The sequence below is a fragment of the Theobroma cacao genome, chromosome 4 (assembly GCF_000208745.1).
Source record: "Theobroma cacao cultivar B97-61/B2 chromosome 4, Criollo_cocoa_genome_V2, whole genome shotgun sequence".
Taxonomy (NCBI): Eukaryota; Viridiplantae; Streptophyta; class Magnoliopsida; order Malvales; family Malvaceae; genus Theobroma; species Theobroma cacao.
In genome coordinates this window covers 30,865,557-30,876,102 of record NC_030853.1, presented here as the reverse complement: position 1 = coordinate 30,876,102, position 10,546 = coordinate 30,865,557, and the positions used below count along the sequence as shown (strand labels likewise).

The 10,546-nt window shown below is 35.9% G+C and overlaps 2 protein-coding genes across 4 annotated transcripts; one reads left to right on the top strand and one right to left on the bottom strand.

Moving 5' to 3' along the window:
• Positions 27-2,005, bottom strand: LOC18603562 (dnaJ homolog subfamily C member 14). 2 transcript variants are annotated; one of them, XM_007035611.2, is made up of 4 exons: positions 1,544-2,005; positions 1,391-1,457; positions 1,231-1,298; positions 27-668 (listed from the first exon to the last, which is right to left on the bottom strand). In XM_007035611.2, the coding sequence occupies exons 1-4, from the start codon at positions 1,691-1,693 to the stop codon at positions 120-122; spliced, it is 834 nt and encodes a 277-aa protein (XP_007035673.2). In that variant the 5' UTR covers positions 1,694-2,005; the 3' UTR covers positions 27-119. The 2 variants fall into 2 exon arrangements, with proteins under 2 accessions (XP_007035673.2, XP_017975672.1); XM_018120183.1 differs by having other exon boundaries at positions 1,391-1,442; positions 1,544-1,999.
• LOC18603561 lies at positions 6,169-10,138 on the top strand. Of its 2 annotated transcripts, none has more exons than XM_018120348.1 (7): positions 6,169-6,595; positions 6,705-6,902; positions 7,556-7,828; positions 8,241-8,343; positions 8,687-8,805; positions 8,914-9,090; positions 9,341-10,138. In XM_018120348.1, the coding sequence occupies exons 1-7, from the start codon at positions 6,548-6,550 to the stop codon at positions 10,097-10,099; spliced, it is 1,677 nt and encodes a 558-aa protein (XP_017975837.1). In that variant the 5' UTR covers positions 6,169-6,547; the 3' UTR covers positions 10,100-10,138. The 2 variants fall into 2 exon arrangements, with proteins under 2 accessions (XP_017975837.1, XP_017975836.1); XM_018120347.1 differs by having other exon boundaries at positions 6,169-6,599.

The window sequence follows — 10,546 nt, the reverse complement described above, 5'->3', positions numbered from 1 at the left end:
AGTTGTTTTGCTATCACAATGTAGAATAGAGTAAAGAAGAATTCTCGTTTGACTGAATCAAATTCTTCTATAAATCAAAAGCAGATTTCTTTGTTTTGATTGACGCTAAAGAATGATGGTCATGAATAAATACAAACAGATTTGCTCTTAAGCATTCCCCTAAATATTCCTGTTGTTGATGCATTCTCAAAGATTGGGGACTGATACGTCCCTCTTCCCTGCACACTTCTCCTTTGCAAGTGCCAAAAGCTCTCAGGTTTCTTGTAACTTTGAACCCTCAAGTGTGGGTAGCCTTGAAATAAATAATCCAAAGGTTCAAAAATCGGGGTCTCTCGCTGACTCTTTTGTCTAATCTTACTCTGACAAAGATTGTTTGATGGATCAAAGGGCGGTGATTCTCTCCTGGACAAGCTATTAACCCTCAAGCAGTGTTCTATAACCCTGACTTCCTCTTTCAATCTATCTCTGATATCTTTTAGACCTTGCACAACTCTACTAGACCTTGCACAGCTTGTAGGGCCCTGCGCCCTGGGTTTTGACGAATATCGTGAATTGGCAAGGGAATTGCCGCTTGTGTATGGGATTCTGTTGCATTCAATGCAGAAGTATTTCCACCTCTCCGAGTTAAAAGCTCTTCTCTTCACGCTGTCAGAAAGACATGTATATGCCTGCAAGTGAAGAAATGAAGAGTTCGTTTACTTCTGTGAACCAAAAAAGAAAAACCCATTTTTGGATTGATCTTGTTGAGTTTGGTGAGGGACCATTTAGTGCGGTAGCAAGACTGAATGCTGTCACACCTAACTGTTGGTTAAAATTTGAGATCTTTTGTTGAACCAAATTTCTGTTACTACAATTGAATGGGGTACGTTTCTTTCTTTATGATTCTGTCAGGTGGGACAGATTTACGTCTGTTTCTTTCCCCCTTAAACCGAATTGATTGGTGTTCTTATGCCTCCATGACCATTCAGAAGTCAAGAGTAAACTATCTTTCTCTTTAGCATTCCACAACTTGTGATCGAATCTCGCCTTTACTAAGTTCAGCATTCTGCTATGCCATAGCAGAATGCCAAATTCTGACAAGAGAAAAATTAGAAAGAAAAGAAAGCAAAAACTAAATATTTTCTTAATTTATCCATAATCTATTTATATCCTGGTAACTACAATTTGTTGAAATCTACCAAGCAATCCAATCCCTATCCCAACTTCCAATGCCACCTAAACTAATCTAACCTGTGAGACAAGCTTGAAGGCAATCTCAGCTTTTGGATGCTTATTCTTATCTGGATGAAGTTGCAAAGCTGCAAACACAAAAAAGCAACCCTTTCAAAATACTACAACTACAACATTTATGTGTAAAACTTTGATTTTCTGGCATTAGGAAATAGCCTACCAAGTTTATGATAACGCTTTTTGACAAGCTCTGTTCCTGCATCTTCTGCCACCTGCAAGGGAAGATCCTGAGCCAAATGGAATAACCCCGAAAAGGGTTGAACATTCTGATGGAGATTAACATCAAGAAAGCCTGGAAAAAGAAAAAACGTACTCCTAGAACACGATACCAGTCGATGAAATGTGACTTAACAGAGTTGTTGAAATGGTGCCTGTGAGAACATGCAATGGGAGTGCCTGACATGGAGCAAATTTCTAGGACCAACTGTGACTTTGCATCTGATTCCAGCCCAACTCTCCCCATTGTTTTGAAGATTAACAAAAAACCAAAATGGGGGTATAAACTTTGGAATGGAACGACCAAAAAAATGGGGTGAATGGGCTTGGAAAAGGCAGATTGAAGAGAGGGTTCTTTATGGGAAGAGAGGAGAGGAAGTAATGTAAATGTAAGGTGGAGCGGTTAAGAAAAACAAGGGAGAGTTTGCGGGACAGAGAAAGGAGAAAAAATAAATAAATAAATAAATGTTTTGAAAGTGTATCAGTTGGTGGGAAGAAAAACAAACGCTGGTTTTGCCATGTGGCTAAGTTAAACCTTTGAGAATATTTCTAGGGGGGCTTTTAGCCAAATTCCTGTTATGGCTTTGTTTCAAAATTTTAGGCTTTAAAATCTAGAAAATCACTTTGGGTTTCGAATTTAAAACCCAATGTGAAAATTCAACTGAAAATTTTGTTTTTGGGATAACTGAAAAGCTTTCATTTACTCTCTTTAAAGTCAAAAATCTTTTGGGTTTTTTTTTTCTTTCAAGAATATAATTTGATTTCAAATACTTTGCAACAAATTTAGAAATCCCAGAGTACTTTTTTCTAAAAGGCAATTGTTGTTGTTGTGGTATTATGAAAGGTGAGAATATATTAAGTGACAGATTGCTTTGATGATTGCAGAAAAGATATGGAATCAAATCAGACATTCATAGAAAGATTGAAAATGGAGGACTTAAAAAGAAAAGGGTTAGATAGTAACCCTTTTTGCAACCCAACCATTGATTGGAGATTGGAAAAGAGGTGATTTATAATATTATTGGGTTGATGATTTTTTCAGAGTAGAATCATTTCTTCTAAACGAAATGATATCATATTTTATATATCAAATATTAAAGTGTTATCTTTTCATTTATCGAATCTTGCAGTGATGAAGTACTGAACACAAAATTATAACTAGAGTTTACAGAAACTAGAAAAACCCAATGTGTTTTGAAGATTTACAAGATAAAACAATCTTTTCCAGGTCCTTTATTCATCAACTATTTTCTTTTTGACATTGAAATCAGAAATTTTCAACAGGTTAACAAATGAAAGAGAATTGATTTCAATCACATGAAACTGGAGCGTCCAGCTGGTGTGACCCACTCAAATAATACCCAGTTGGAACCCCAAGCCTATGAAAAGGTGTCAAAAGGGTAGTTGAAAAAAGGGTATCCACTAGGCCCCCCTCCCTTGTCATGGGGTCCTTTGGGCCAGAAATTTTAACCTCCCCATTCCCCAAAACCTTTTGCCAAATTGTTGACAAACAGCTTGAAATTTCATAAATTCTTTGTGTGCTTGGTTGGTGGATCCAGTTGCTTCGTCCAAGTTTGTGAAGAAAGCAAATTTAATATGGGGTCGAGGCCATGGCACATGGCTTTTAGATTTCTCCTAGAACAGTTTAATGTACAAAAAATTTCCATCAAATTGTCCTCTAATTCTAAACTTTTCTCTTTTGATTATAAAAGGAAGAGCCTGTTGGATGTATCTAGGAAATTGTAATTAGCACAAAAGAAGTGTAAATTGATTCCAAGAATAAGGGTTTTCTTTTTCCCTTCTGGTTAGCCCCTACATTAGGTCTTGGAAAGACTACCTAAAGGGCCTAAAAGCCTCTTTATCGAGCTATTCTATAGGTTTAAAACCTATGAAACATAATAATAATGGAATCAAGGAGATTCACATTTCACAAAGTATTCAAGTCACCCTATGCCTATGGAAAAAAGGTCAATTGGAGCAGTTGGAATTCAAAGTCCAATGTCATTTTTGTGGAACTAGGTAGAATGAGGAACTTGGGAATACCAAAGTCTATGTGACAAAATTTTATGTGTTGTCTCTCCAGTCTCTAGGATCAAGACATTTTATGGTACTCGATGAAGGTTTTTTGTTTTTTAATACCCTTTTTTTCATTGGAAATAGTCTTAGAATTTCATCATAGAATCAATTTCGTATTAGGGTTACCTCTGCCTATCAAATCATGGAAATACAAACTTAAACAAGGGTCAAAATTTTCATAAACGACTCACCATTCTAAAAATTTTATGCTATTAAGAATCAAAGATTGTACTAAAATGTAAAGGAATAGGAATGCTATTGCCATTTAATGAGAGTGAATAATCTGAGATTCTATAAACCTAAAAAAGACCTAATACTAGTATTTATTTCAGTCTCCCCTTCTGTTTAATTCATTGGACAATTTTGGGTTTGGGTTTTGGCAAGTGGACTCAGAAATATTGGGCTTAAGGCTACCTGTTGACCCATTTTTGTAACAGCACCAACCCAATTTCCATGTTATACCCAAAAACCCAAATATGCTACTCATAATTACTATATAGTAATAATTACATATTTTCATATGCAAAATATGACAATCAGCTGCTAAATTTCCTTATTTTCCAAGTAAATAATAAGAAAAAAAAATCATTTGATGAGTAATTGCAAAAGGTGAAGTGTGGCTAAGTTTGGTATCAATCATCCAGCTAGAGGGACTCATTAGTGGCATTTAATTTTCTATCATCTTTGCATGTTACTCTCACCTAAGGACTCTTTTCTTCTTAATATTTTCATTTATTTCTGTGACTATTACAACACCTAATTGGTGTTGATTACTATATACATATACCTCTCTTGACCAAGTCCTTCCACCACTTTATCGAAGACCCATCAAGATAATTGGAGGAGTCTTAAATACAATAAATTCATGTAGCTTTCGACAACTCTTGACAACTTCCTAGTTATAGTACAAGCTTATATAAAACTATTATCTTCTTTTCAAAAAAAAAAAATCTATTAAAGTGTGCAATCTTTATACTTATAAGTTTAATATTATTTCTTTATCTATTCGATATAAGATTTTATAATATTTTTTTCCATCCGAATCCCTGATGCACTCATTAAGAGTCGAGTCACCTCGCTTAGTTCATCGTTAAAGCCACTTAATGTGACATCGAAGTCAGATCTAGATTAATTTGGATATCATTTTATCATAAGATAATTATTTTCTTTCCAAAATATTAACCTATTAAAGTGTGCAACATTCTTATTTATAAACTCAAGATCCTTAATTTACTTATTCAATATGAAAAACGTAACAAAAGTGCTTACGGATAATTTGGGTTTCAGATTGTTTAGGACTCTATGAGAGTTTTAACTTGGAAACTTAGGGCTTTCCTCCTATTTAAAGAAAAAGAAGAAAAAAAAAAAACCAAAGCAATGCCAAGCATGGCATGGTGATAATAGACATCTGGTTGAGTTTGGAAGAGAAAATCAAGGTGGCCTTTGCCAATGTAACAATTTGGTATAACATCAACTTGCCCACCCGGGAAGCAACTTTTGTCTCTTGGATTCTAGACAGCTTATTCCCTTTCAAATCTTACAAAATAAAACTAAAAAGCATGTATAGATTAACTGTCATTTGTTAAGACACCGAAAAAAAAATTTATATTTTTATTAAAATTTTTTTAATAATTTATTTTGTTTTAATTTTATGTTCCGTTAAGTATTATAATTCTCATAGTCATAGAATCGATTAGTATCATTTTTATTTTATAACCGTGATTAGTATAAAATTGAAGACGTGTAAGAAACATTAAGAAATAAATTAATAACAAGAAAGCAACTATCGAATAATTGAACGCTCTTATGTTTCCACTTTTTCGCTAGTCGTTTCAATGTCGTCTTCAATCAATCTTATTTTATTCTAATATACTTCTCATAAAATATTATACCAAAAAAATACTTCTTTTGTCACTTACGGAAATTAAGACCAAAGCTTCAATTTTAATATATTTTATACTAAAATTTGAATTCGTTTTAATAATACAGAGTTAAATGCTTTCTAATATGAAAAAAAAAATTATAATATATAGAAGATATGATTTTATATTTAGAAATCTAAAAAAAAGAAATAAATAAAAGAACCAAAGAACTATAATTAATAACATTTATGTTTTTTAACATGAGTCAAAGCTTGGACCACATAAAATATTGAAAAGGACCTTCAAATAAAAAAGAATTTTCGGTGCCCACAGCCCCACAAATTTGGGGCTCTTTTTGCAGCTTCATTAACCCCACGATTCATGGGCCGGGGCCCCATTCAATTATAAGCCTGTGTTGGATCCAGCCAATTCGTGGGCCCTTGGATGGACCCCACCTCGAATAAAACTCACCGTGTCGACCCTTCTTTTTTTTTAATTAAGTAAATTAATATATTAGTAATTCAGTTGCTCAACGGATGCCTAACGTGCGCGCCCCCCCAACTGCTATCTACTTGTAATGGGCAAACGAACAAAAAAGCCCTCGCTGATTCAGCTGGAGAAACGGCACTTTTCTCGTCAATTTTTTAAAAGTTTAAGTCCTTTTTAGTCATTCGAGCTTCTCCATTTCCTTAATGGTTTCTTCTTCTCTTTCCTCTGCAACTTCCAACAACTTTAAACGAAAAAGAGGTNAACTAACTTAAAGTAAAGTTAGTTTTTTTTTTAGTAGTATAAATAAAGTTTATATTTTGTTTTGATTTTTGTGGAGGAGGAATCAGCGGGGGGATGATTGTGTACATTGGACGATCTTGAATCTGTTGCTTCATCGCCTGAGAGATCTGGAAAGCTGAGACGATGGCAGCGGGGACAATGGCGACGGCGGCGGGGGCGGTGGTGGTACTGTACTACGTCTGGTTAAGGAAATCTGCAGCCAAAGGTGTAGGAGGAGGCGGAGAAGAAGACGAAGACGAAGATTTATCGAAATCGAGCAGATCGGTGAAGAGGAGAATAGCAAGAAGACCAGTTCAAGCGCCTGCCACGTGGCTAGAAGCAATCGCCACGATATCGGAGACTCTGAGATTCACCTACTCGGAGACTCTCGGGAAATGGCCAATCGGCGACTTGGCTTTTGGCATCAATTATCTTATGCGGAGGCAGGTACGTTTCCTGCACGCGCTTGCTTAATTTCAGTTAATTCTTTTAGGTAAAAATTAAAAATTTTGTTCTTAAAAAACGTTCTTTTTTTTTTTTTTTATTTGTTAGGGAAATTTGCAAGTGGCGAGTGTATATGCTGGAAATAATTGTGTGGAACTTAAAGGCCAAGAGATTAAAAAGGAGTTGAATAATCTGCTAAGGTTGTTAACTCTTTGTATGCTTTTCTCGAAGAAGCCGTTTCCTGTGTTTTTAGAATCCGCCGGTTTCTCACTGGAAGATGTTCTTCTTCACAAGCCCAAAGCTGGGGTACGTTTACCCTCTTCAAAGCATTTCTTCGTTTGTTTTAGCTATACATTTTAAAGGGCAGCTTATTGTTTGATGAATTGAGCATGCTACGGCCTACCAGTCCGTTAAGAAGACTTAGTCAGCTAATTGTTTTCTTGCTGGTCCAATGTTAGGAGTCTTCTTGTGATAACCAATCGGAATACTGAATGAATATTGTAGCTTATGTGCCAGGTAAAATATCTACCGAGACTTAGTTGTGGGGGAAAGAATGAGAGAAAGGCGTAAAAGATTAACCATTTTTATCAAACTTAGGTAAAGTAAGGAAGTTAAGAACCAAGGGAGCATCTTTGTTCGTGGTTGATGTAGGCTAGTATATCCATGTGGAATTCCCATTTCTTAGGCTTTGTGGAAATGGCTTACCTCTCACCATAGTCAAGGTAGCCTTAGAGATTGTTGACAACTTCTCCTCCAGCTTGATTCTTTTACCATTTCCATTTGCTTTTGGTTTATTAGGAATCCAACTTGGCATTGAGCAGTTGATTTTATGAAGTAAATATTGTGTTACTGAGGATAGTTGTGTAGTGTGCGTTCATTCCATCTGTTCTCGTGTGTAATACTGCAGATCTAGCTCTTCTGTTAGGGTATTAATTTATTTTTTGGAATAATTCTTGCAGCTTTTGAAGCCTGCTTTCACAATTATACGTGATAAAAATTCAAAGTGTTTCCTTCTATTGATTCGTGGTACTCATAGCGTTAAAGATACACTAACAGCAGCAACTGGTGCAGTGGTGCCTTTCCACCATTCAGTTTTACATGATGGTGGGATTAGCAATCTTGTTTTAGGATATGCTCACTGCGGAATGGTTGCTGCAGCTCGTTGGATTGCAAAGCTCAGTGCTCCTTGCCTGCTCAAGGCCCTTGGTGAATATCCTGATTACAAAGTCAAGGTAATTTTTAATCATTCAATTTAAAGTCATAATCGTTGCAAATATTTGTAACCTGTATTTTCATAGCTACTTAGGTGTAGAGTTGTCTTATTGATTCAACATAAACAATGTCTTTTGCAATTTTTAGTGTCATTGTAATTCCCAAAATTATGATTCTTCATCTTCTCAACTACATGGTGTATATTTTGCTAATGCCTAATTACTGTTGGTCTTTTGTCCTTGATGTCTGGCTTTCTTGAACTTAATTGTAGGTTCCTTCCTCTTAGTTTTGTTTTAGTAATCTTGCTTTTTTTTGTTAAGCGTTTCAGTAGTCTTGCGGTTGAAATTATGTACTTTTGTGATATAATGAGTGCACATAATTTGCCAGCCTATATTTATAAATCTTTTACCTAATGTCTCGTTTCATTGTCAGATTGTTGGGCATTCGCTTGGAGGCGGCACAGCGGCATTATTAACATACATTCTTCGTGAACAGAAAGAATTTGCCTCTAGCACTTGTTTTACATTTGCCCCAGGTAAATGATTCAGCATATTATTGTTTCATAAGTACGCTATTCTCAATGTGTTTATTGATGTGTTTTCCCATTTTCTAAATGAAGTATTCTGTCAACAACAAATAGCCTAATTGGACTTGCCCTTCTCACTCATAATTTTGATGTATGGATGATAATTGTATAGTCCTGTAAGAGATAAAGAATGGAGATAGATGTGGAAGGCTTTAATTTTTATGTTGTTGAAATTGTGTTTCAAGCTCTCCTTTTGCGGAAAGGTTCTAATGAGATGTACTTAATGAGGCTTTTTTATCCCTTTTAAATTTATACTGCTCCTCTCTAAATGCTCAAAGTTTTTATATTACAGCTGCCTGTATGACATGGGATTTAGCAGAGTCAGGCAAGCACTTCATTACAACTATCATCAATGGGTCTGATTTAGTGCCTACATTTTCAGCTTCATCAGTTGATGACCTTCGCACCGAGGTGTTTTCTATTTTCTCCTCAATAGAACACAAATGTTAAAACAATTGTTTATTATGGTTAGAATCTACCATGCTATGAGGATCCTTACCTAAAAGTTGTTATCATCAGGTTACAGCATCGTCCTGGTTAAATGATTTGCGGGATCAGGTTGAACGTACTAGGGTCCTTAATGTTGTTTACCGTTCTGCTACTGCTCTGGGTTCTCGTCTTCCCTCTATAGCTAGTGCAAAAGCCAGAGTTGCTGGTGCTGGTGCTCTTCTTCGACCAGTTTCTAGCAGCACTAAGGTAAAACTGATAATTCCCTGTTTAATGAGATCCTCCATATTCGTTGGTTTATTGAGATGTGCAATTCCATTGTCTGATAAAAATTGCATGTTGATATAGGGGCTTCCTTAAGTGTTGACCTGTAGTTTGAGCTTCTCTCCTAATCATAGTGCTTGATGAGTTTAAGAATCTAGATGCACATTTCAATTTTATGTTCATGAGGTATTCCGGTTTTGGATATGATGGGTGATTTCTTCTTTTTAAACTTTAGGTTGTCATGAAGGGTGCACAGAATGTCGCCCAAGCTGTTGTCAGAAGCCGCTCATCTCTATCTTCATGGTCTTGTATGGGTCCCCGCCGTCGTAATGTGGGTCCAGCATTGAGTCCTAAAGGGGATGATATGACTGAAGGTTCAGTAATATCTGAAAGAAGTTCTGAAGCCCTTGTGACTGAAGTGGTTACAATAGACCGAGTACAAACCAAAGTGGAATGTAGTTCCAGTGGTGGTTCAGGGCGTGATGACACAGATGAAGATGAAGCCCTGATCGCAGTGGATAGAGTTATTGCTACTTCTTCGGCGGATGAAATCACTGGTGGTGAGTTGTGGTACGAACTAGAGAAGGAGCTCAAGAGGCAGGAGAGTGAAGTCGATCTTCAGGCCCGTGCAGAAGAAGCAGCCGTGGCGAAAGAAATTACAGAAGAGGAGAATGTTCTTGCTGATGTATCGGAAAGTAAAAATACCATCCCTTCGTCGGATGCCTCAGAGAACCTGCGCTTCTATCCTCCGGGCAGGGTCATGCATATCGTTTCTGTACCATCATCCTCTGACGCTGCTAACCTAGACGATGATGGTTCCAACGATGAGCATGTCGGTATATATGAAACACCTCGAGAACTGTACAGTAAGATCCGGCTATCGAGAACAATGATTAATGATCACTATATGCCCATGTATAAGAAAATGATGGAATTGTTAATTAGTGAACTTGAAAAAGATGAAGCGTGTAGCTATGAAGTTTTACAAGATTGAATAACATAGTAGTAAAAGAATCTCATTGCACATTTTTCATGTTTTATAGCTTTTTCAGTAACTTCTCGAAGTAAAATTACATTATTTTCAAAAAGTTGTATTTGTCGCAATTACAATCAAGACTCATTTAATAAGTTTAAGATCTCAGAAATGTAATGCGAAAATCACATTAGACTGAATATGTTCATATATTATTTATAGCAATTCGAGTCTAAACATTATTAATCTAATAATTTTTTGAATTTAAATAATATAATTTTAAAAAATTTAAATTCAAGTGACTTAATAATTATATACACGTTTAATACGAGATTATATATACTATATATAAAAGGACTCAAGGTCTTTCAATTAGCTATATTTATATTTAATTTTCCTTGTTCACTTGCATGTGGGAGCTTGACCCAGTCGCGTGAGGAGCCAAATTCCCACATCGACAGACTTTGG